Below are 27,628 nucleotides of genomic sequence, written 5' to 3' on the forward strand. Positions count from 1 at the left end.
TTAGGAGCATGAATGTCCTGAAGAAGCTGAATTGGTTGGTGTTTGAATTGTCTAAATCGGTCAATAAATGTTGAAGTAGTAACAGTTTTTTAATTGAAAAATACTATTATGGAATTCCGGGAAAAGCTGCAATTTTTCAACTTGTTTTTTTGTCCTGACTAAGAAGAATGTTTTGACAGTGGAACGGTTGAAATGGGATGAAAAATGTGAAAGGAGTCATCGCACTAAAAAAAGTTGGAAATAAGGTTAAAAAAAAAAAGAAATTCCTGGAGATTTGTTGAACGTAGAAAATTAGAATTTCCAGGATGAATTGAATGTGTTGAAGGTGGAATGGTTTGAATCGGTTGAAAAATGTATGAATTGTGCAACTTGGAAAAATGTCCCATTCATTTCAATGGGAACTTCCTGGACATTTTAAGAATTTGGGGAAAAGCGGGATTTTAAAAAAATGATTAGGAGCATGAATGTCCTGAAGGAGCTGAATTGGTTGGTGTTTGAATCGTTTAAATCGGTCAATAAATGTTGAAGTAGTAACAGTTTTTTTTATTGAAAAATGCTATTTCGGAATTCCGGGAAAAGCTGGAATTTTTCAACTTACTTTTTTGTCCTGACTAAGAAGAATGTTTTGACAGTGGAACGGATGATATGGGATGAAAAATGTGAAAGGAGTCATCACACTAAAAAAGGTTGGAATTTTGTTGAACGTAGAAAATTAGAATTTCCAGGATGAATTGAATGTGTTGAAGGTGGAATGGTTTGAATCGGTTGAAAAATGTGGGAATTGTGCAACTTGGAAAAATGTCCCATTCATTTCAATGGGAACTTCCTGGAAATTTGCAAATTTGGTAAAAAGCGGGATTTAAAAAAAATGATTAGGAGCATGAATGTCCTGAATAAGCTGAACTGGTTGGTGTTGGAATTGTTTAAATCAGTCAAGAAATGTAGTAAGTAAGTAGTAACAGTTTTTGAATTGAAAAATGGTGTTACAGAATTTTGGAAAAACCGGGAATTTTTCGAGTTTTTAAACCAACTTGGTAAGAGGAATGTTTTGACAGTGGAACGGTTGAAATGAGTTGAAAAATGTGAAAGGAGTCATCACACTACAAAAGGTTGGAAATAAGGTTAGACAAAAAACAGGAATTCCTGGAAATGTATTGAACGTGGAAAATTTGAATTTCCAGGATGAATTGAATGTGTTGAAGGTGGAATGGTTTGAATCGGTTGAAAAATGTGGGAATTGTGCAACTTGGAAAAATGTCCTATTCATTTCAATGGGAACTTCCTGGAAATTTGCAAATTTGGGGAAAAACGGGATTTTTTGAAAATGATTAGGAGCATGAATGTCCTGAAGGAGCTGAATTGGATGGTGTTTGAATCGTTTAAATCGGTCAATAAATGTTGAAGTAGTAACAGGTTTTTTTATTGAAAAATACTATTACGGAATTCCGGGAAAAGCTGGAATTTTTCAACTTATTTTTTTGTCCTGACTAAGAAGAATGTTTTGACAGTGGAACGGTTGAAATGGGATGAAAAATGTGAAAGGAGTCATCGCACTAAAAAAGGTTGGAAATAAGGTTAGAAAAACCCCCTGAAATTCCTAGAAATGTGTTGAACGTAGAAAATTAGAATTTCCAGGATGAATTGAATGTGTTGAAGGTGGAATGGTTTGAATCGGTTGAAAAATGTGTGAATTGTGCAACTTGGAAAAATGTGGAAATGGTGACAGTTTGAAAAATGGATAATTCATTTTGAATGGGGAAAATGTGTCCAAAAACTGTGAATTTTAGGAAATCTGGGAATTATTTTGAATTATTGAAGGAGAGAACATCATTCCTGAACTTTGAAAAATGTCCCATTCTTTTCAATAGGAATTTCATGAGAATTTCAGGAAAAGCGGGAATTTTTTGAAAACATTTGAATGTTCTGAATGAGTTGGAATGTTGCAGGAGTAACATTTTGAATTGAGAAATGGTCTTGCGGAATTCCTGGAATTCCAAGAAAACCGGGAATTTTTCCAGTTCAAAAAACAACTATGTTCCTTGTTTGTCCTTGGAATGTTTGGACGATGGAACGGTTGAAAATTGTGGAAGGAGTAGTCGACAGAAAAAAGTTTGGAAAAACGGGAATTTTGAAAAATGATAGTTTGAATGTCCAAGATGAGTGGAATATGTTGAAGGTGAAATGGTTTGAATAGGTTGAAAAATGTGGAAATGGTGGAAGTTTGAAAAATGGATCATCCATTTTGAATGGGGAAAATGTCTCCAAAAACTGGGAATCCTAGGAAATCTGGGAATTATTTGGAATTATTGAAGGAGAGCACATCATTCCTGAACTTTGAAAACTGTCCCATTCTTTTCAATGGGAATTTCATGAGAATTTCGGGAAAAGCGGGAATTTTTGGAACATGCTAAAACATTTGAATGTTCTAAGAATAAGCGGTTGAAAATGGATGGATGAATGAGTTGAAATGGTTGGTGTTGGAATGTTGCAGTAGTAACATTTTTAATTGCGAAATGGTATTACGGAATTCCGAGAAAATCGGGATAATTTTTCCAGTTCAAAAAACAACTTTGTTCCTTGTTTGTCCTTAGAATGTTTGGACGGTGGAACGGTTGAAAATTGTGGAAGGAGTAGTCGACAAAAAAAAGTTTGGAAAAACGGGAATTCCTGTAATATTTTTGAACTTTGAAAAATGATAGTTTGGATGTCCAGGATGAGTGGAATATGTTGAAAGTGGAATGGTTTGAATAGGTAAAAAAATTTTGGAAATGGTGGCCATTTGAAAAATGGATAATTCATTTTGAATGGGGAAAATGTGTCCAAAAACTGTGAATTCTAGGAAATCTGTGAATTATTTTTGAATTATTGAAGGAGAGCACATCATTCCTGAACTTTGAAAAATGTCCCATTCTTTTCAATGGGAATTTCATGAGAATTTCATGAGAATTTCGGGAAAAGTGGAAATTCTTCCAGTTCAAAAAACGACTTTGTTCCGTGGAATGTTTGGATGGTGGAACGGTTGAAAATTGTGGAAGTAGTAGTCGACAGAAAAAAGTTTGGAAAAACGGGAATTCCTGGAATGTTTTTGAACTTTGAAAAATGATAGTTTGAATGTCCAGGATGAGTGGAATATGTTGATGGTGGAATGGTTTGAATAGGTTGAAAAATGTGGAAATAGTGGCAGTTTGAAAAATGCATAATTCATTTTGAATGGGGAAAATGTCTCCAAAAACTGGGAATTCTAGGAAATCTGGGAATTATTTTGAATTATTGAAGGAGAGCACATGTGTCCCATTTTTTTCAATAGTAATTTCATGAGAATTTCGGGAAAAGCGGGAATTTTTGGAAAACATTTCAATGTTCTGAATGAGTTGGAATGTTGCAGTAGTAACATTTTGAATTGAGAAATGGTCTTGCAGAATTCCAAGAAAACAGGGAATTTTTCCAGTTCAAAAAACAACTTTGTTCCTCGTTTGTCCTTGGAATGTTTGGACGGTTGAACGGTTGAAAATTGTGGAAGGAGTAGTCGACAGAAAATAGTTTGGAAAAACGGGAATTTTGAAAAATGATAGTTTAAATGTCCAGGATGAGTGGAATATGTTGAAGGTGGAATGGTTTGAATAGGTTGAAAAATGTGGGAATGGTGACAGTTTGAAAAATGGATAATTCATTATGAATGGGAAAAATGTGTCCAAAAACTGTGAATTCTAGGAAATCTGGGAATTGTTTGGAATTATTTCCTGAACTTTGAAAATTTTCCCATTCTTTTCAATAGGAATTTCAAGAGAATTTCGGGAAAAGCGGGAATTTTTTGAAAACATTTGAATGTTCTGAATGAGTTGGAATGTTGCAGTAGTAACATTTTGAATTGAGAAATGGTCTTGCGGAATTCCGAGAAAACCGGGAATTTTTCCAGTTCAAAAAACAGCTTTGTTCCTTATTTGTCCTTGGAATGTTTGGACGGTGGAACGGTTGAAAATTGTGGAAGGAGTAGTCGACAGAAAAAAGTTTGGAAAAACGGGAATTTTGAAAAATTATAGTTTGAATGTCCAGGATGAGTGGAATATGTTGAAGGTGGAATGGTTTGAATAGGTTGAAAAATGTGGAAATGGTGGAAGTTTGAAAAATGGATAATTCATTTTGAATGGGGAAAATGTCTCCAAAAACTGGGAATTCTAGGAAATCTGGGAATTATTTTGAATTATTGAAGGAGAGCACATCATTCCTGAACGTTGAAAAATGTCCCATTCTTTTCAATAGTAATTTCATGAGAATTTCAGGAAAAGCGGGAATTTTCTGAAGACATTTGAATGTTCTGAATGAGTTGGAATGTTGCAATAGTAACATTTTGAATTGAGAAATGGTCTTGCGGAATTCCGAGAAAACCGGGAATTTTTCCAGTTCAAAAAACAACTATGTTCCTTGTTTGTCCTTGGAATGTTTGGACGGTTGAACGGTTGAAAATTGTGGAAGGAGTAGTCGACAGAAAAAAGTTTGGAAAAACGGGAATTTTGAAAAACGATAGTTTGAATGTCCAGGATGAGTGGAATATGTTGAAGGGGGAATGGTTTGAATAGGTTGAAAAATGTGGAAATGGTGGAAGTTTGAAAAATGGATAATTCATTTTGAATGGGGAAAATGTCTCCAAAAACTGGGAATTCTAGGAAATCTGTGAATGTTTGGACGGTGGAACGGTTGAAGTCAATGCCTTCTCGACAGGTCTCGTGATGACTGACTCCTCATCAGATGTGTAATTAGAGTGGGACGGTGGCTCAGTATGAAACATCCTCTTTTCCCAAATGAAGGTTTCTATCAGCCTTGCCTTCTGGAAGGATGGCGAGGTGTAGGCCAATTAGAATCCTGCCGGTAATAATTAGATTCTTTATTGGACTTTTTGAGCGGTTGTATCCCAGCGTGTCGGCCACATGTTGACTTAATGTCCGTCCATCCATTTTGCTTTCACTCTGCAGAATGTGAGGCTCATCCATCACTGGCTGTGGGCAGCCACATAAGCGAGTGACACATAAACAATGGCCACAACACTGTGTACGTTTCTCTGGGAGTGGAGCTAGGAGTCTTATATCCAACATAAACATGTCAGCCACTCATATGCAGATCTAGCAGTCCGACCTGTCTGGCTCTCTTTGATTGATGGCCCCGCCAGACATGCCAGATCCTCATCCATCTTCTCTCCCATCCAGAGAGGCATCCCCATCGGGCAGTTCTGCAAGGACTTCAATGAGAAGACCAAGGAGCTGAAGGAGGGCATCCCTCTTCCCATCAGGATCAACATTAAGGTACATCTCTGCTGTGCTGAACTCCGCCAGACGAGTAAACGTTTGCCATTATTCATACTCCACTGCTTCCTTCCATCTGCATGTATTAATGAAGCCATACCCAGCAGTCAAGAAGCGTTAAGTGCGAGCCAGAGATATTGAAAAGAGCCTGTTCAGTCATCACCACTCATTATTTGACTCCACACCCCCACCTCAAGTGAGCTTAGCAGAATACGTGTGATGTAATTTGTATTAAGAGGCTTAATCCTCATCCTCTAAATAGCATGAATTCACTTTGGCTCCATGCATTCACCTGTGCTGGCTTCGTAGCCCAGCACCGCCCCCTGCTGGTGGGGAAGTGGACATGCCGCTGAGGTTGTTCAAACATGTTTGTCTTGTCAAAAATAAAAAAATGCCACCCTCGCCATTAAAAGCAAGCAGAGTTGACTTTTTAGCACACTCCAACATGAAAGAATGGCTGCCACTTTCATGGAGGTGGAAGCCGGAGATAATTAGCCTAACTTAGCAGCACAACCCGAGGCTGCGGGAATAGGGAATAGCAACATACCCGCTTTTCACTCCTTTCATCAGCCAGACGGTGTGTTGGTGCATCTCTTCTGGGAAATACAAAGTTGAGCGTTGTTAGGACTGGGTGGGCGGCGTTATTTACAACTTCACGCCACACAGGTGGTTGTAATTAGGGATGTTCAATAATGGCTTTTTGCCGATATCCGATATTGTCCAACTCTTTAATTACCGATACCGATGTTTACAGTCGTGGAATTAACACATTATTATGCCTAATTTGGACAACCAGGTATGGTGAAGATAAGGTCCTTTTTTAAAATATTAATAAGATAAATAAATTAAAAACATTTTCTTGAATAAAAAATTAAAGTAAAACAATATAAAAACAGTTACATAGAAACTAGTAATTAATGAAAATGAGTAAAATTAAGAGGAGAGGAGGCTACGCCGGATAGTCGAACCTCGGATTCAGGAGGAACAGTGTGGTTTTCGTCCTGGTCGTGGAACTGTGGACCAGCTCTATACTCTCGGCAGGGTCCTTGAGGGTGAATGGGAGTTTGCCCAACCAGTCTACATGTGCTTTGTGGACTTGGAGAAGGCATTCGACCGTGTCCCTCGGGAAGTCCTGTGGGGAGTGCTCAGAGAGTATGGGGTATCGGACTGTCTGATTGTGGCGGTCCGCTCCCTGTATGATCAGTGCCAGAGCTTGGTCCGCATTGCCGGTAGTAAGTCGGACACGTTTCCAGTGAGGGTTGGACTCCGCCAAGGCTGCCCTTTGTCACTGATTCTGTTCATAACTTTTATGGACAGAATTTCTAGGCGCAGTCAGGGCGTTGAGGGGATCTGGTTTGGTGGCTGCAGGATTAGGTCTCTGCTTTTTGCAGATGATGTGGTCCTGATGGCTTCATCTGGCCAGGATCTTCAGCTCTCACTGGATCGGTTCGCAGCTGAGTGTGAAGCGACTGGGATGAGAATCAGCACCTCCAAGTCCGAGTCCATGGTTCTCGCCCGGAAAAGGGTGGAGTGCCATCTCCGGGTTGGGGAGGAGATCTTGCCCCAAGTGGAGGAGTTCAAGTACCTCGGAGTCTTGTTCACGAGTGAGGGAAGAGTGGATCGTGATATCGACAGGCGGATCGGTGCGGCGTCTTCAGTAATGCGGACGCTGTATCGATTCGTTGTGGTGAAGAAGGAGCTGAGCCGGAAGGCAAAGCTCTCAATTTACCGGTCGATCTACGTTCCCATCCTCACCTATGGTCATGAGCTTTGGGTTATGACCGAAAGGACAAGATCACGGGTACAAGCGGCCGAAATGAGTTTCCTCCCCCGAGTGGCGGGGCTCTCCCTTAGAGATAGGGTGAGAAGCTCTGTCATCCGGGGGGAGCTCAAAGTAAAGCCGCTGCTCCTCCACATCGAAAGGAGCCAGATGAGGTGGTTCGGGCATCTGGTCAGGATGCCACCCGAACGCCTCCCTAGGGAGGTGTTTAGGGCAAGTCCGACCGGTAGAAGGCCGCGGGGAAGACCCAGGACACGTTGGGAAGACTATGTCTCCCGGCTGGCCTGGGAACGCCTCGGGGTCCCACAGGAAGAGCTGGACGAAGTGGCTGGGGAGAGGGAAGTCTGGGCTTCCCTGCTTAGGCTGCTGCCCCCGCGACCCGACCTCGGATAAGCGGAAGAAGATGGATGGAAGGATGGATGGAGTAAAATTAACTGTTAAAGGTTAGTACTATTAGTGGACCAGCAGCACGCACAATCATGTGTGCTTACGGACTGTATCCCTTGCAGACTGTATTGATATATATTGATATATAATGTAGGAACCAGATTATTAATAATTAAAAACTTTAAAAATTTATTAAACCTATTGCATTTATGGTCATCTTTTCATCATTTGAGTCACTACTGTCCACCCATACCCTCCAAATATAATGGCACCACCCGATCTGTTTGTTTATTTCAAGCATGGAAACAACATTACACAACTAGATGAGGTGTGAATGCTCCAATGCTAAAGTTGAAGTGAAATGTTGACATAATGTAGTATGAATGTAAGAATAGTTTGAATGTTGGAATGGTTTGAATGTTGAAGAGTTTGAATTTCCAGAAAAATGGGAATTTGGTTTGGAACTTGGAAAAGTGTTAGTTTCAATGTCCAGGATGAGAGGAATGTGTTGATGTTGGAATGGTTTGAATAGGTTAAAAAATGTGGGAATTGTGCAACTTGGAAAAATGTCCCATTCATTTCAATGGGAATTTCCTGGAAATTTGCAAATTTGGGAAAAAGCGGGATTTTAAAAAATTATTAAGAGCATGAATGTCCTGAATAAGCTGAACTGGTTGGTGTTGGAATTGTTTAAATCCGTCAAGAAATGTTGGAAGTAGTAACAGTTTTTCAATTGAAAAATGGTATTACGGAATTTCGGGAAAACTGGCAATTTTTCAAGTTCCTGAACCAACTTGGTTGTTTGTCCTGACTAAGAAGAATGTTTTTACAGTGGAACGGTTGAACTGAGTTGAAAAATGTGAAAGGAGTCATCGCACTACAAAAGGTTAGACAAAAACAAGAATTCCTGGAAATTTGTTGAACGTGCAAAAATGGTTGTTGGAATTTCCAGGATGAAAAGGGGTTTGAAAAAACGGGAATTCCTGGAATCTGGATCAAAATCTGGAGAAGAAGACATTGTAGTGGTAGTAATAATAGTAGTTGTTTAAGGTAGAGCTCTTCAATACAAAACAAAAAATCGATACAAATATAGACGGTAACGATACCAAGTATAGTATCAAAATAGGGTTGATACTACACTGGTTAGATAGATATTTTTTAATGACAATATCAGACTCTTTTTGTTTGACTCTTAAATGGTTTGACAGCCCTAGTGTGTATGTATACAGGGTCTCCCCTAAACTGCCAAGATACCTGTGGTGGTGTGGGTGTGGTTATGGGCGTGGTCACCATGACGTCATCGAGTAATTTGCATAATTTTCTATATTGATATTATTTTCTTTAAAAATGTATACACACATTTAAAATTAATCTATTATTATTCACGCTACATTCAATTACATTAAGGGTAAACCCTCTGTATATATGTGTGTGTGTGTGTATATAGAAAAATATATACAGTATATGTGTTTATATGCGTATATATGTGTATACATATAGGTATATATATGTATATATGTATGTATGTATATATATATGTATATATGTGTGTGTGTACATATATATATATATATATATACACACATATATACACACACACACACACACACACACACACACACACACACACACACACACACACACACACACACACACACACATATACATTATATATATACATACATGTGTGTGTGTGTGTGTGTGTGTGTATATATATATATATATATATATATATATACATATATATATGTATATATATATATATATATATATATATATATGTACTGTATACTGTATATGTGTGTATGTATATATATATATACACACACACACATATATAAATATATATATATATATATATATATATATATATATATATATATATATATATATATATATATGTATGGATGTATGTGTATATATGTGTTTCTGCAAAAAATTTAAATTAAAAGCAGTGAAGTTGTCACGTTGTGTAAATGGTAAATAAAAAGAGAATGCAATGATTTGTAAATCCTTTTCAACTTATATTCAATTGAATAGACTGCAAAGACCAATTTTTGAAGTGGAATTCTTTCCCATTCTTGCTTGATGTACAGCTTAAGTTGTTCAACAGTCTCCCTTCTTCATAATGCACCACATATTTTCAATGGGAGACAGGTCTGGACTACAGGCAGGCCAGTCTAGTACCCGCACTGTTTTACTAGGAAGCCATGCTGTTGTAACACGTGGCTTGGCATTGTCTTGCTGAAATAAGTAGGGGCGTCCATGATAACGTTGCTTGGATGGCAACATATGTTGCTCCAAAACCTGTATGTACCTTTCAGCATTACTGGTGCCTTCACAGATGTGTAAGTTACCCAAGTCTTGGGCACTAGTACACCCCCATACCATCACAGATGCTGGCTTTTACACTTTGTGCCTAGAACATTCCGGATGGTTCTTTTCCTCTTTGGTCCGAACATCCACAGTTTCCAAAAACAATTTGAAACGTGGACTCGTCAGACCACAGAACACTTTTTCACTTTGCATCAGTCCATCTTAGATGAGCTCGGGCCCAGCGAAGCGTTTCTGGATGTTGTTGATGAATGGCTTTGGCTTTGCATTGTAGAGTTTTAACTTGCACTTACAGATGTAGCGACCAACTGTAGTTACTGACAGTGGTTTTCTGAAGTGTTCCTGAGCCCATGTGATGATATCCTTTACACACTGATGTCGCTTTTTGATGCAGTACAGCCTGAGGGATCCAAGGTGCGTAATATCATGGCTTTCGTGCAGTGATTTCTCCAGATTCTCTGAACTTTTTGATGATATTACGGAGCGTAGATGGTGAAATCCCTAAATTCCTTGCAATAGCTGGTTGAGAAATGTTGTTCTTAAACAATTTGCTCAGGCATTTGTTGACAAAGTGGCGACCCTCGCCCCGTCCTTGTTTGTGAATGACTGAGCATTTCATGGAAGCTGCTTTTATACCCAATCATGGCACCCACCTGTTCCCAATTAGCCTGTTCACCTGTGGGATGTTCCAAATAAGTGTTTGATGAGCATTCCTCCACTTTGTCACTCTTTTTTGCCACTTGTGCCAGCTTTTTTGAAACATGTCGCAGGCATCAAATTCCAAATGAGCTAATATTTGCAAAAAATAACAACATTTTCCAGTTCGAATGTTAAATATCTTGTCTTTGCAGTCTATTCAATTGAATATAAGTTGAAAAGGATTTGCAAATCATTGTATTCTCTTTTTATTTACCATTTACACAACGTGACAACTTCACTGCTTTTGGGGTTTGTAGGTTCGTAAACTGAAAAGTTCGTAAAAGAGGTGTTCATAAATGGAGGTCCCGTTGTGTTTCTACACCATAACTCAGATACTGCACGGGCAAACAAGAGAACATGGAGAGATTTTGGGTCCAGAACTTCCATCCATCCATCCATTTTCTACCGCTTATTCCTTATTTAACTTTATTCATTATTGAAGTGATCCTCCCAAATGAAGCAGGAATCAGCTAAGAAAAGTCCAAAATGACCAGACCGTGAAATCACCTAACTGATATCCCCCTTGGTGTCCCCCAGCCTGATCGGACCTACGACCTTCGCATTGGCCAGCCCACAGTCTCCTATTTTCTCAAGCAAGCAGCGGGCATCGCCAAAGGTGCTGCAAAGACAGGTGAGATGTCTCGCTAACACAATATCAACACAATATTCTTATTATTTTTGTAGTGTGGAATGTTAAACCAGGTTTTACCATGTGAAATGACTTAAAGAGAGAGCATTTATAGGTATAAAAACACTAACTTATTTATTAACTGGAGTATACTTATGCTGTCTTTAATCAAAGTGGAGTGGTAATTTTTTTTGGGCGATACCTAGTGGTCACAATAATTCATCCGGCAGTTAAATGAAGTTGTTACTGGGTATTTTCTAATAACCTTGTACCTTGCAGACATTGTATCTGTAAGTAATATACAACTACCGGGACTAGTATAGTAGTGCGATACTAATGAATCATATTCGGTACTATACCGCCTCTAAAAAGTACCGACCCCTCCCCCCCGTCGTCATCACGTCATGACATTGCTGGTTTTACGAGCAGAGGAGCATGTTCGGCAGTGCGCGCACACAGAGTACTTACAAGCAGACACAGTGTGTAGACAGAAAAGGGAGAATGGACGCTGTGGAAGTTGCTTCCTTGCAGTTCCACTGTAGACACGGCACAGGAGCCAAGCGTGCAGTTTTTAACAAAGTTTTTAATGTACATAGTTTTTTTTTAATCAAAATCTTTCTCCCGCTTTCAGTAACGTTCTCCGTATCCTCTCTCACTCCTGCTCCAGGCCACTTACTGTTAAAGACAACAGATGATTAGATTAACACGTACCACCTGTGAAATCTAATCACCTGCCAGCTGTGTCTCGCCGTCAGCACTGCCACGCCCCCGTCTGATGGTGCTCTGTCCTCAGCACCAAAGACAGAGGCGGTGACCTTTGCTCCTGCAGGCAGCACTGGCCACATCTCCCTCCACAGACGCATTTTGGCGTAAAAAGTAAAGATAAAGGTGAAGTTATAACACTGGCTAAAGTCCATCCGCAGTCTGCAGTGTTTTAGCTACTTCTAAATCACTAATCCTCGCCTCCATGGCGACAAATAAAGTACGTTTCTTACAAGTATTATTATCACTGGAGGACGAGGAATAGCTAGACATTCTTCACAACACACCGTAGGAGGATACAATAGCTCACCGGCGTCACAATGTAAACAAACGCCATGGGTGGATCTACACCTGACATCCACTGTAATGATACCAAGTACAATAGCGTATCTAGTCGATATTACTATGATTACGGCGATATTTTTTTGCAACACAAAATCTTCTTTTGTTTTTTAAAATGTATATTATGTTTATAAAGTCAGGAAATATGTCCCTGTATACATGAGGACTTTGAATATGACCAATGTATGATCCTGTAACTACTTGGTATCGAATCGATACCCAAATGTGTGGTATCATCCAAAACTAATGTAAAGTATCAAAGAAGAGAAGAATAAGTGATTATTACATTTTAACAGAAGTGTAGATAGAACATTTTAAAACAGAAAATAAGCATATATTAACGGTAAATGAACAAGTAGATTAATAATCAATTTTTACAGTTTGTCCTTTATAATGTGTACAAAATAATAGGTAGATAAATGACACAATATGTTACTGCATACGTCAGCAGACTAATTAGGAGTCTTTGTTTGTTTACTTACTACTAAAAGACAAGTTTTCTAGTATGTTCACTATTTTATTTAAGGACTAAATTGCAATAATAAACATATGTTTCATGTACCTTTAAGATTTTCTGTTCAAATAAAGCCAATAATGAAATTTTTTGTGGTCCCCTTTATTTATAAAAAAAAAAGGATTGAAAAGTATCGAAATAAATTTTGGTACCGGTACCCATATATTGGTATCGGGACAACACTATATACAACTATAAGTATTTGATACTTGCTAATATTGCCAAATATCATGTTTTAGACCGCAATACTGTTCTATTCAGGACACTACCTACTAGTAGCTTATAGCCTACAATGTTTACCTTTTTGTGAATGGCGTGACTGAAATACGGGAAAACGGCAACCTTGTGTGTTTATTGGGGGACACATCGACGTTACCCCGGGCTGTCCAGTTTTGCACAAGTAAACACGAGGCAGGACTGCCTGTATCAGAGCTTTCAAATGCAAACCGACATCATCCGATACTGATATCAGACCGATATTTGATATCTAAATCGCATCAGGACGCAATAAGGTAAAGTGAATGCAATTACCAAACTGTGGTATGGCTCCATCTAGTGCAGGGGTCGGCAACCCGCGGCTCCGGAGCCGCATGCGGCTCTTTGATCACTCTGATGCGGCTCAGCAGCTTACTTGCCGAACGCCCCGGTTTTCCCGGGAAACTCCCGGATTTCAGTGCCTCTCGCAGAATTGATATTCACCGATTTTCACCCTTACAGTTATAATAAGGGCGCACCATGATGGTACAGCATTTGGCGCCCTTTACAATGTGTATTAACAGAGTGCCAGCCCAACCACTTGTTATGCAGCATGCATCTTCTGATTGCACTTGTACGTGACAGCAAGGCATACTTGGTCAACAGCCACACAGGTTACACTGACGGTGGCCATATAAAACAACTTTAACACTCTTACTAATAATGCGCCACACTTTGAACCAAAACCAAACAAGAATGACAAACACATTTCGGGAGAACATCTGCACCTTAACACAACATAAACACAACAGAACAAATACCCAGAATCCATTGCAGCCTTGACTCTTCCGGGCTACATTATACAAACCCCGCCCCCACCCCAACCCTGCTCCCTCACACATCACACCCCCCCTCTGTGCGTCGGTTGAGGTGGGCGGGGTTTGGTAGCGGGGGTGTATAATGTATCCCGGAAGAGTTAGGGCTGCATGGGATTCTGGGTATTTGTCCTGTTGTGTTTATGTTGTGTTACGGTGCAGATGTTCTCCCGAAATGTGTTTGTCATTCTTGTTTGGTGTGGGTTCACAGTGTGGCGCATTATTAGTAAGAGTGTTAAAGTTTTTTTTATACCGCCACCGTCAGTGTAACCTGTGTGGTTGTTGACCAAGTATGCCTTGCTGTCACCTACATGAGCAAGTGGAAGCCCCATACAACGTGTGGCTGATCAGGCACGCTGGATGTAGTGGGTGCTATATGCTGTACCATCACGGCACGCATGACGCTGTCAAGTGCCATTCATATAAAACCCGCGTGCCGCACCAGCGTTCAAAATCCATATTAAGGTGTGGGCAGCTTGTCTGAGACCCCTGGTTTATACATAGCACCAAGCAAAAAAAAAAACTTTGTATGCAGTGTTATTTCATTTTAAATTTCAAAAAATTTTTGTGGCTCCCATTGTTTTCTATAATTTGTGAAACTGGTCAAAATGGCTCTTTGACTGGTAAAGGTTGCCGACCCCTGATCTAGTGGTACGCCAAAGAATCGCTTGATTAAAGTACAGTGTTTGATTTTTCCCATATTTTAACACAGTGTTACTGTTCAAACTGTGTGTGATGTTACCGTGGCCAAACATATGAAATATACTTGTTAAAAAATTAGACCTTTGCCTTGTTTTTAAAGGGGAACATTATCACAATTTCAGAATCGTTAAAACCATTAAAAATCAGTTCCCAGTGGCTTATTATATTTTTCGAAGTTTTTTTCAAAATTTTACCCATCACGCAATATTCCTAAAAAAAGCTTCAAAGTGCCTGATTTTAACCATCGTTATATACACCCGTCCATTTTCCTGTGACGTCACATAGTGAAGCCTACACAAACAAGCATGGCGGAAAGAACAGCAAGCTATAGCGACATTAGCTCGGATTCAGACTCGGATTTCAGCGGCTTAAGCGATTCAACAAATTACGAATGTATTGAAACGGATGGTTGTAGTGTGGAGGCAGGTAGCGAAAACGAAATTGAAGAAGAAACTGAAGCTATTGAGCCATATCGGTTTGAACCGTATGCAAGCGAAACCGACCAAAACGACACGACAGCCAGCGACACGGGAGAAAGCGAGAACGAATTCGGCGATCGCCTTCTAACCAACGATTGGTATGTGTTTGTTTGGCATTAAAGGAAACTAACAACTATGAACTAGGTTTACAGCATATGAAATACATTTGGCAACAACATGCACTTTGAGAGTGCAGACAGCCCAGTTTTCATCAATTAATATATTCTGTAGACATACCCTCATCCGCGCTCTTTTCCTGAAAGCTGATCTGTCCAGTTTTGGAGTTGATGTCAGCAGGCCAGGGAAGCTAGGGTCGATAGGGGGTTTAGCTCGCTCGTCTGCGGGAACAAACTGGCGCCATTGCTTGCCGTGCTACGGAGGTCCTTTGTCCCTGAATTGCTCACACACTCCGGCAGATTCAATGGGGGTCTGGCGGCAGATTTCTTTGACTTTATCGTTGAAAATGCATCTGCTTTGAGTGTCGCAGGATATCCACACATTCTTGCCATCTCAGAATCAGAATCAGAATCAGCTTTATTGTCATTACGCAAGGTAACGAGATTGAGGCCATTCCATACAGTGCGATGTGTGCATGCTAGAAAAACAATGTGCAAATATATAAAAATATAAAAAATGTAGAAGTGCTGTCGTAGCATAGCCTTCGTCGGTAAAGTGTGCGGAACAAACGTCCAATTTCTTGCCACTTTCGCATCTTTGGGCCACTGGTGCAACTTGAATCCGTCCCTGTTCGTGTTGTTACACCCTCCGACAACACACCGACGAGGCATGATGTCTCCAAGGTACGGAAAACAGTCGAAAAAATGGAAAATAACAGAGCTGATTTGACTCTGTGTTTGTAATGTGTTTGAGAAAATGGCGGATTGCTTCTTGATGTGACGCCACGTTGTGACGTCATCGCTCCGAGAGCGAATATTAGAAAGGCGTTTAATTGGCCAAAATTCACCCATTTAGAGTTCGGAAATCGGTTTAAAAAATTTATGGTCTTTTTTCTGCAACATCAAGGTGTATATTGACGCTTACATAGGTCTGGTGATAATGTTCCCCTTTAAGGAATACGTAGGCTACTTCATGCCATTGTTGACTTGTAACACCACCAACCGTCTTTTAATGTTCGCGAAGGCCACGAGACCGCAGGGATGGTGACGCTGCGAGCAGTGTATGAAATCGCCCAGATCAAAGGCCAGGACGAGTGCTTCAAAATAAGGAACACCTCCTTGGAGAACGTGGTCAAGAGCATCATCGGGACGGCCAAGACCCTGGGCATCAAGATCGTGAAAGAGTAAGTTGTTCTCCTTGTTATCTTTAGCAGCTCTAAGATTGACCCAGTAAATACCGTGTTTGACCTGAGCTGTCATGCGTCAACATGGCCACAAGAGGTCAGAAAAGTTCAGAGATATTCCTCACTATTAGTTTACTGCATCTTCTTTAGGCCTTTTGACAGAATGAAAAGACCTATCAAATGTTGCATGTGTATTGTTGCGTGACCAGTGAATAAAACACAGTGGTCACTCCCAAGTTGTTTTGGATGACATATATGTTGAGTAGCGGTCCGCTCCCTGTATGATCAGTGTCAGAGCTTGGTCCGCATTCCCGGAGGTAAGTCGGACACGTTTGCAGTGAGGGTTGGACTCCGCCAAGGCTGCCCTTTGTCACCTATTCTGTTCATAACTTTTATGGACAGAATTTCTAGGCGCAGTCAGGGCGTTGAGGGGATCCGGTTTGGTGGCTGCAGGATTAGGTCTCTGCTTTTTGCAGATGATGTAGTCCTGATGGCTTCATCTGGCCAAGATCTTCAGCTCTCACTGGATCGGTTCGCAGCCGAGTGTGAAGCGACTGGGATGAGAATCAGCACCTCCAAGTCCGAGTCCATGGTTCTCGCCCGGGAAAGGGTGGAGTACCATCTCCAAGTTGGGGAGGAGATCTTGCCCCAAGTGGAGAAATTCAAGTACCTCGGAGTCTTGTTCACGAGTGAGGGAAGAGTGGATCGTGAGCTCGACAGGCGGATCGGTGCGGTGTCTTCAGTAATGCGGACGCTGTATCGATCCGTTGTGGTGAAGAAGGAGCTGAGCCGGAAGGCAAAGCTCTCAATTTACCGGTCAATCTACTTTCCTATCCTCAGCTATGGTCATGAGCTTTGGGTTATGACCGAAAGGACAAGATCACGAGTACAAGCGTCCGAAATGAGTTTCCTCCGCCGGGTGGCGGGGATCTCCCTTAGAGATAGGGTGAGAAGCTCTGCCATCCGGGAGGAGCTCAAAGTAAAGCCGCTGCTCCTCCACATGGAGAGGAGTCAGATTATGTGGTTCGGGCGTCTGCTCAGGATGCCACCCGAACGCCTCCCTAGGGAGGAGGTCAAGGGGAAGACCCAGGAGACGTTGGGAAGACTATGTCTCCCAGCTGGCCTGGGAACGCCTCGGGATTCCCCGGGAGGAGCTGGACGAAGTGGCTGGGGAGAGGGAAGTCTGGGCTTCTCTGTTTAAGCAGCTTCCCCCGCAACCCGACCTCGGATAAGTGGAAGAAAATAAATGGATGGATGGATATGTTGAGTAAACGAGACCACCGAGACAAAATAGTACTTGACCAAGTTTTACTAAAGCTTTAGGAGACCAGCCCTTACAACGCAACCATAGCATGGCCCAGAGAGGTCTAAAATGAGTGAGAGGGCAGCCCCCCCCCCCTCCTTACAGAGAGGGATGCACCTGCTGATAAGAAGAGGGACTGTGTCCTTCACAGAACAGAACTGGCTCAAACCTCCCTTTTGAGGAGTGATTCATCATGTTTGTGCAAGACACTGGACGCTCGAAGACCAAATATGGAAATCAACAGCAGATAATATAAGTATACCGGCCGCACAAACATCTCCAGAGTGGAAAAGTATCAAAAAGCATGATCACACAATACAATGTTATATCAAAAATTTATGCATTCTCCACAGTATCCTGGCCAAAATGTGCCTATTTCATGGATGCTACCTGGCGGGGGTGGAATTTTGGCGATTTATCTTGTCTGCGAAATGCTCCAATGTGTGTTGTACAGTATTCATTTTCATCTGTGGACTATAACGCGGGCCAATAAAAAAACAAACTGCGCACAGCAAATAGCCCCGGGCCTCACTTTGGCCACCCCTTAAGTAAGGAATAAATATCATGAAAAAAATATATAAATGCAACACTTTTGTTTTTTCCCCCATTTACTCAAAGATGTAAAACTTTTACCATATACACAAAAGACCGATTCCTCTCAAAGATTGTTTACAAATGTGTCTAAATCTGTGTTAGTGAGCATTATTTCTTAGCTAAGATAATCCATCCCACCTCACAGGTGTGACATATCAAGATGCTGATGAAACAGCATGATTATTGCACAGGTGCGCCTTAGGCTGTCCACAATAAAAGGCCATTCTGAAATGTGCAGTTTTGCTTTATTGGGGTCTTGGGGTCAGTCAGTATCTGGTGTGACCACCATTTACCTGAAGCAGTGCAACACATCTCCTTGGCATAGTTGACCAGGTTGTTGATTGAGGACTGGGATGTTTTCAGCGTCCAGGAATTGTGTACAGATCCTTGCAACATGGGGCCGTGCATTGTCATGCTGCAACATGAGGTGTTAGTCTCGGGTGAGTGGCACAACAATGGGCCTCGGGATCTCGTCACGGTATCTCTGTGCATTCAAAATGCCATCAATAAAATACACCTGCGTTCGTTGTCCATAACATACATCACAAAACCGCTCTCCCACACGTTGTCTGCCATCTGCCCTGAACAGTGAAAACCGAGATTCATCCGTGAAGAGAACACCTCTCCAATGTGTCAGACGCCATCGAATGTGAGCATTTGCCCACTCAAGTCGGTTACGATGACGAACTGCAGTCAGGTCGAGACCCCCATGAGGACGACAAACATGCAGACGAGCTCCCCTGAGACGGTTTCTCACAGTTTGTGCAGACATTCTTTGGTTGTGCCAAAAAATTGTTGCAGCAGCTGTCCGGGTGGCTGGTTTAGTTTATTAAGGATCCCCATTAGTCTACACCGCAGTGGAGACTATTCTTCCTGGGGTTCAGTCTGGTCTCAGGCGATCATGGAGGTGCACCTGCTGGATGTGGAGGTCCTGAGCTGGTGTGGTTACACATGTACTGTGGTTGTGAGGCCGGTTGGATGTACTGCCAAATTCTCTGAAACGCCTTTGGAGGCGGCTTATGGTAGAGACATTTACTTTCAATTGACTCGCAACAGCTCTGGTAGACATTCCTGCAGTCAGCATGCCCAACTGCACGCTCCCTCAAAACTTGCGACATCTGTGGCATTGTGCTGTGTGATAAAACTGCACATTTCAGAGTGGCCTTTTATTGTGGGCAGCCTAAGGCACACCTGTGCAATAATCATGCTGTGTCATCAGCATCCTGATATGCCACACCTGTGAGGAGGGATGGATTATCTTGGCAAAGAATAAAATGCTCACTAACACAGCTTTAGACAGATTTGTCAACAATACTTGAGAGGAATAAGTCTTTTAGTCAAAGTTTTACATCTTTGAGTTCAACTCAGGAGGAATAATGTGTTAGTATCTCATTTGCGCTGCTGTAGAATGAAGTAAAATGAAGATGATTGGAAATAATTACGAGTCCACCTAATAGGCCAATTGTCATAAAAACATGAAGATTTAAGCTTCTCTGAAAATGACAGTAAATGCTCCAATTAACTCTGCTTTTCGTTATAATTGCGGAATCTCTTATAGTTGCCGAGTCCTGAGCAGTTTGCTCTTGCCTCTATTGAATTATTGGTTCTATGTGGCCTAAAATCTATAGCCCGATATATTGCAGCCTCTTGCAATAACAATGTATATCACAGTGTAATGTTTGGCATGTTCATGCTAATAGAACCATTTCAAAACAGGCTACAAAGGTAATAATTTGGTATTATTTTCTCAAAACTATTATTAATTGACTTGCTATTTGACTGTAATAGCTGCTTACTTTCTGTTAAAACATGTTTCTATCTATACTTCTGTTCAAATGTAATAATCATTCATTATTCGGTTGTTTGGATACTTTACATTAGTTTTGGGCAATACTACACATTTGGGTATTGATACAATATCAAGTACCATATTTTGGGGACCATAGGGCGCACCGGATTATAAGGCGCACTGCCGATGAATGGTCTATTTTCGGTCTTTTTTCATATATAAGGCGCACCGGATTATAAGGCGCATTATTGTCTAAATGTAAAACACTTCCTTGTGGTCTACATAACATGTGATGGTGTTTTTTTGGTCGAAATGTTGCATAGATGATGTTTTACACATCATCTTCAAGTCGCTTTTTTGTGGGCGGTCTTATTTACGTGGCTCACCTTCGACAGCGTCTTCTCGCCGTCATCTTTGTTGTAGCGGTGTAGCGTGCAAGGACAGGAGTGGAAGAAGTGTCAAAAAAAGGCGCTAACTGTTTTAATGACATTCAGACTTTACTTCAATCAATAACGGAGCAGCATCTCCTCATCTGTGGCTCACTAGTGCAACAACAAGGCCCGAAATGGGGCGGTATTGCTCGGTTGGTAGAGTGGCCGTGCCAGCAACTTGAGGGTTCCAGGTTCGATCCCCGCTTCCGCCATCCTAGTCACTGCCGTTGTGTCCTTGGGCAAGACACTTCACCCACCTGCTCCCAGTGCCACCCACACTGGTTTAAACGTAACTTAGATATTGGGTTTCACTATGTACAAACCCCGTTTCCATATGAGTTGGGAAATTGTGTTAGATGTAAATATAAACGGAATATAATTATTTGCAAATCCTTTTCAACCCATATTCAGTTGAATATGCTACAAAGACAACATATTTGATGTTCAAACTGATAAACTTTATTTTTTTTTTGCAAATATTAACTTAGAATTTCATGGCTGCAACACGTGCCAAAGTAGTTGGGAAAGGGCATGTTCACCACTGTGTTACATGGCCTTTCCTTTTAACAACACTCAGTAAACGTTTGAGAACTGAGGAGACACATTTTTTAAGCTTCTCAAGTGGAATTCTTTCCCATTCTTGCTTGATGTACAGCTTAAGTTGTTCAACAGTCCGGGGGTCTCCGTTGTGCTATTTTAGGCTTCATAATGCGCCACACATTTTCAATGGGAGACAGGTCTGGACTACAGGCAGGCCAGTCTAGTACCCGCACTCTTTTACTATGAAGCCACGTTGATGTAACACGTGGCTTGGCATTGTCTTGCTGAAATAAGCAGGGGCGTCCATGATAACGTTGCTTGGATGGCAACATATGTTGCTCCAAAACCTGTATGTACCTTTCAGCATTAATGGCGCCTTCACAGATGTGTAAGTTACCCATGTCTTGGGCACTAATACACCCCCATACCATCACACATGCTGGCTTTTCAGCTTTGCGCCTATAACAATCCGGATGGTTCTTTTCCTCTTTCGTCCACAGTTTCCAAAAACAATTTGAAATGTGGACTCGTCAGACCAAAGCACACTTTTCCACTTTGTATCAGTCCATCTTAGATGAGCTCAGGCCCAGCGAAGCCGACGGCGTTTCTGGGTGTTGTTGATAAACGGTTTTTGCCTTGCATGGGAGAGTTTTAACTTGCACTTACAGATGTAGCGACCAGCTGTAGTTACTGACAGTGGGTTTCTGAAGTGTTCCTGAGCCCATGTAGTGATATCCTTTACACACTGATGTCGCTTGTTGATGCAGTACAGCCTGGGGGATCGAAGGCCACGGGCTCAGCTGCTTACGTGCAGTGATTTCTCCAGATTTTCTGAACCCTTTGATGATATTACGGACCGTAGATGGTGAAATCCCTAAATTCCTTGCAATAGCTGCTTGAGAAAGGTTTTTCTTAAACTGTTCAACAATTTGCTCACGCATTTGTTGACAAAGTGGTGACCCTCGCCCCATCCTTGTTTGTGAATGACTGAGCATTTCATGGAATCTACTTTTATACCCAATCATGGCACCCACCTGTTCCCAATTTGCCTGTTCACCTGTGGGCTGTTCCAAATAAGTGTTTGATGAGCATTCCTCAACTTTATCAGTATTTATTGCCACCTTTCCCAACTTCTTTGTCACGTGTTGCTGGCATCAAATTCTAAAGTTAATGATTATTTGCAAAAAAAAAAATGTTTATGAGTTTGAACATCAAATATCTTGTCTTTGTAGCATATTCAACTGAATATGGGTTGAAAAGGATTTGCAATCCTTGTATTCCGTTTATTTTTACATCCAACACAATTTCCCAACTCATATGGAAACAGGGTTTGTAAAAGCGCGTTGAGTCACTAGAGAAAAGCGCTATATAAATATAATTCGCTTCACACACTTCACTTCAAATGTGTCCCGCGAAAAAACGTCCGACCGTAACTCTTTAATAACTAAAGTTCCTTGGGTGAATAATGTAAACTCACTACACGGGTATGTTTTAGTGCTTTCATGGCGTGTTTACTGACAGATATAAGTAAGAACTTTACACTACTTTATATTAGAAATGGCAACAATGATGATGAATAAAGATGATAGTGAAAAAGAAGAAGCTTATCGACTACAGTGGCGGACCTGCGCACATTTTCAGGACTTATGCAGATCCCAAATACAGATCAGCAGGTACCAGAAGGTATGAAAAGTTGCTTTTGCATAATATTGTGAAACAAAACAACAGATAATATGTCTGCTAATGGGTGCCATTTTGCGGTCCTTATACACACACCATAGTAATACTCGTATCTCTGACTACGGTAGCCGTAAAGGGCCGACAATCCATCGAGCAGAGCGGCTTTAAAGTCATACTAAAACATTTTTGACAGATTTTTGAGCGCCGTGTGTAATGTTTTTCATTTTCAATGGAACATTTAAAGTTTTGGTGTTGTTTACTTGAGTCATATTGCATTCTACACCTATCTCTTATGTGTGACTGCCATCTGCTGGTCACACTAGTCATTACACCATGTGCCAAATAAAATATCTCCGAGGTCGGTAAGCACAACCAGAATTACTCCGTACATTTGGCGCACCGGTTTATAAGGCGCACTGGCGATTTTTTGAGAAAATGAAAGCATATTAAAGGGGAACATTATCACCAGACCTATGTAAGCGTCAATATATACCTTGATGTTGCAGAAAAAAGACCATATATTTTTTTAACCGATTTCCGAACTCTAAATGGGTGAATTTTGGCCAATTAAACGCCTTTCTAATATTCGCTCTCGGAGCGATGACGTCACAACGTGACGTCACATCGGGAAGCAATCCGCCATTTTCTCAAACACCGAGTCAAATCAGCTCTGTTATTTTCCGTTTTTCTGACTGTTTTCCGTACCTTGGAGACATCATGCCTCGTCGGTGTGTTGTCGGAGGGTGTAACAACACGAACAGGGACGGATTCAAGTTGCACCAGTGGCCCAAAGATGCGAAAGTGGCAAGAAATTGGACGTTTGTTCCGCACACTTTACCGACGAACGCTATGCTACGACTTATATGGCAAGAATGTGTGGATATCCTGCGACACTCAAAGCAGATGCATTTCCAACGATAAAGTCAAAGAAATCTGCCGCCAGACCCCCATTGAATCTGCCGGAGTGTGTGAGCAATTCAGGGACAAAGGACCTCGATAGCACGGCAAGCAATGGCGGCAGTTTGTTCCCGAAAGGCGAGCGAGCTAAACCCCTAATCGACCCTAGCTTCCCTGGCCTGCTGACATAAACTCCAAAACTGGACAGATCAGCTTTCAGGAAAAGAGCGCGGATGAGGGTATGTCTACAGAATATATTAATTGATGAAAATTGGGCTGTCTGCACTCTCAAAGTGCATGTTGTTGCCAAATGTATTTCATATGCTGTAAACCTAGTTCATAGTTGTTAGTTTTTTTTAATGCCAAACAAACACATACCAATCGTTGGTTAGAAGGCGATCGCCGAATTTGTCCTCGCTTTCTCCCGTGTCGCTGGCTGTCGTGTCGTTTTCGTCGGTTTCGCTTGCATACGGTTCAAACCGATATGGCTCAATAGCTTCAGTTTCTTCTTCAATTTCGTTTTCGCTACCTGCCTCCACACTACAACCATCCGTTTCAATACATGCGTAATCTGTTGAATCGCTTAAGCCGCTGAAATCCGAGTCTGAATCCGAGCTAATATCGCTATAGCTTGCTGTTCTTTCCGCCATGTTTGTTTGTGTTGGCTTCACTATGTGACGTCACAGGAAAATGGACGGGTGTATATAACGATGGTTAAAATCAGGCACTTTGAAGCTTTTTTTAGGGATATTGCGTGATGGGTAAAATTTTTAAAAAAAACTTCGAAAAATAAAAAAAGCCACTGGGAACTGATTTTTAATGGTTTTAACCATTCTGAAATTGTGATAATGTTCCCCTTTAAGTGCGCCTTATAGTCCGGAAAATACGGTAGTTACAGGGGCAGTGTTGGTCATACCAATTCTAATTTTCAATATCATTGAATGGTTCAATGTTTGAATGCAATTCTAATCAGAAAAAAACCACAAGATAGCAGTGTTACAATAGCAATTGTTTCTTATTATTGCCTCTGGTTTAAATCCTGTCAGGTTCAAACACTGATGACATCTATTAATCAAACAAGAAGCAAGGAATTATGCAGAGACAGGGTTCAATTTAGCTCGAGGAGACACGTGTTTTGGACTGTATTCTAGTTACAGATCCAAACTACGTTCTAAAGGTCCAGCCCGACGTGCTTCCTCTATTTATTTGGAAGGTCCCTGTTACATCACTGAAGCTGTCGCTGAGGGAAGGGGGTAATCTCGACAACTCCAGTTAGAACACAACATATGATTATACAAAAATGCATATATGTTGACACTAGTGCTATCGCCCAGTCTCTGCTTTGTCTGCGTCCCGGTACCCGATGTTCGGCCTTGGCAGTCAGCAGGCCGAGTCTGGACACAACACTGATAAAAACGGCAAAAATACAAATAATAACTATATGGAGGATCATGTGAAGGATGGTAGCAAAGGCCCTTAAGCATAACATTTGTGTGATAATATATATACATGATTATTCTAACAATCCTCAGTTTGTAAACAATAACAAAAATAATACAATAATTTTGTAAATGGTAAATGGGTTATACGCTTTGACCCTATTTCCACATTCACCCATTCACACACACATCCACACACTGATGGCGGGAGCTGTCATGCAAGGTGCTAACCACCACCCATCAGGAGCAAGGGTGAAGTGTCTTGCTCAAGGACACAACGGACGTGACCAGGTTGGTAGAAGCTGGGGATCGAACCAGGAACCCTCAGGTTGCTGGCACAGCCACTCTACCAACCCGCGCCACGCCGTCCCGTAAAAAATATAGATTTAAATACTGTAGTGTCGACCATATTTGTATCTATCCGCCCACTTTTGGTTACATTCAGGAGATTTTTCTTGCGGTTGGCAGCTGGCATGTCTTCCTACGGTGTTGCATGATTACTTCTTCCTCGTCTGGGAGAAAATGAGTTCATTTGCCGCAATGAAGGCGAGGATTGTTGATTTAGACGTGACATTGCTTCACTCTGGAGGCGTTTGTTCGCTAGTTGCTGTCAGATTTGAGTTTGAGTTTATTTGGAACATGCATGCATACAACATGACACATCACAATTTCCAGTTTGTCTTTTCAACATGTTGGAAAAGGAGTAGGAAGAAGCAGAGCTCATTTAATCCTACCCCTTTTCTTTTACATAACAGTTGCTACAACTTTTGTTCACTTCCTGTTCTCAATTTATTCACAATACAATACCGATATATACAGTCGTGGAATTAAATGATAAATGATAAATGGGTTGTACTTGTATAGCGCTTTTCTACCTTCAAGGTACTCAAAGCGCTTTGACACTACTTCCACATTTACCCATTCACACACACATTCACACACTGATGGAGGGAGCTGCCATGCAAGGCGCTAACCAGCACCCATCAGGAGCAAGGGTGAAGTGTCTTGCTCAGGACACAACGGACATGACGAGGTTGGTACTAGGTGGGGATTGAACCAGGGACCCTCGGGTTGCGCACGGCCACTCTCCCACTGCGCCACGCCGTCCCAATTAACACATTATTATGCCTAATTTTGTTGTTATGCCCCGCTGGATGCATTAAACATTGTAACAAGGTTTTTCAAAATAAATCAAATCAAGTTATGGAAAAAAAATGCCAACATGGTACTGCCATATTTAAATGCATTCTTTTTTTTCACATGCCTCAAAACAGCAGCTTGGAATTTGGGACATGCTCTCCCTGAGAGAGCATGAGGAGGTTGGGGGGGGGGGGCGGAGTTTTGGGGTAGGGGGTAGCGGGGGGTGTATATTGTAGCGTCCCCGAAGAGTTAGTGCTGCAAGGGATTCTGGGTATTTGTTCTGTTGTGTTTATGTTGTGTTACGGTGCGGATGTTCTCCCGAAATGTGTTTGTCATTCTTGTTTGGTGTGGGCTCACAGTGTGGCGCATATTTGGAACAGTGTTAAAGTTGTTTAGACGGCCACCCTCAGTGTGACCTGTATGGCTGTTGACCAAGTATGCCTTGCATTCACTTGTGTGTGTGAAAAGCCGTAGATATTATGTGACTGGGCCGGCACGCGAAGGCAGTGTCTTTAAGGTTTATTGGCGCTCTGTACTTCTCCCTACGTCCTTGTACCACTTCGTACAGCAGCATTTTAAAAAGTCATACATTTTACTTTTTGAATCCGATACCGATAATTTCCGATATTACATTTTAAAGCATTGATCGGCCAAAAATATCAGCAGTCCGATATTATCGGACATCTATTAATTAATCCTTGGTCAAATGTAAATCATGTATATTGTATATGTGTACAACCCTAAATGTTGTGTAATATACTTGCTAATCAACTTTGTAATGCTCTTTAAATTGTAAAAAGGAAGGGTAACGACGGGGGTTTTGAAACTTTTTCCGTCGAGGGGCCGCAGTCAAAGCATGTGTGGGTCATTTTGATATTTTTTTTATTTTGTAAAAAAAATATATATATACTAAAAATGTATATTTTTAAAGACATGTGTTGAAGGTTACAAGCGTGTTATTATTAGTATCAAAATGTGTCGGGTTCAAACACCGAACTATCTATTACACAAGACAAGAAGAAGGAATCAAGCAGAGACAGAGTTGAATTTTGCTCATGAGGAGAGACGTATTGGGCTGCACACTCAGTTACAGTTTCCTCCTATGCTCTAAGGTACAGTCCCACGTGCTCCTCTATTTATTTGGGAGGTCCCTAATTAACATCACTGAGGCTGCAAGCAGCCCCCAGTAGACACAATACATGATTATTCAGAATGGAACACTCGTCTTGTCCGCGTCGAGGTACTCGATGTCTGTAATCAGGCAGGGTCTGGAACCAAACTGCCGATAAGAGAAAACTTCGCAAAGCAAGACCACAAGTTGTGTCTTTGCACAGATAGAAAAGTACAACTTCAGCACAATTGACAATAACTATAGCAACGGCCTTTAAGCATAAGAGTTGTGTGATAACTTATACATAATTATTCTAACAAAATGTCAACTTTTTTTTAGAACTGTAGGCCAAATATGGCCCCTGGGCCCCACTTTCTACTAGGGTTGTACGGTATACCGGTACTAGTATA

At 41.3% G+C, this 27,628-nt stretch overlaps 1 protein-coding gene across 2 annotated transcripts in view; it reads left to right on the top strand.

Annotated features, from left to right (window-relative positions):
* mrpl11 (mitochondrial ribosomal protein L11) overlaps positions 1 to 27,628 on the top strand; it is a 240,650-nt gene that overhangs the window by 203,446 nt on the left and 9,576 nt on the right. For both annotated transcript variants that reach the window (XM_061930246.1, XM_061930245.2), the window contains exons 3-5: positions 5,202 to 5,297; positions 11,035 to 11,128; positions 16,135 to 16,294. In XM_061930246.1, the coding sequence (XP_061786230.1) occupies positions 5,202 to 5,297; positions 11,035 to 11,128; positions 16,135 to 16,294 (350 nt within the window). The remainder of the gene's footprint in view (positions 1 to 5,201; positions 5,298 to 11,034; positions 11,129 to 16,134; positions 16,295 to 27,628) is intronic.

The sequence above is a fragment of the Nerophis lumbriciformis genome, linkage group LG36 (genome assembly GCF_033978685.3).
Source record: "Nerophis lumbriciformis linkage group LG36, RoL_Nlum_v2.1, whole genome shotgun sequence".
NCBI classification, from domain to species: domain Eukaryota; kingdom Metazoa; phylum Chordata; class Actinopteri; order Syngnathiformes; family Syngnathidae; genus Nerophis; species Nerophis lumbriciformis.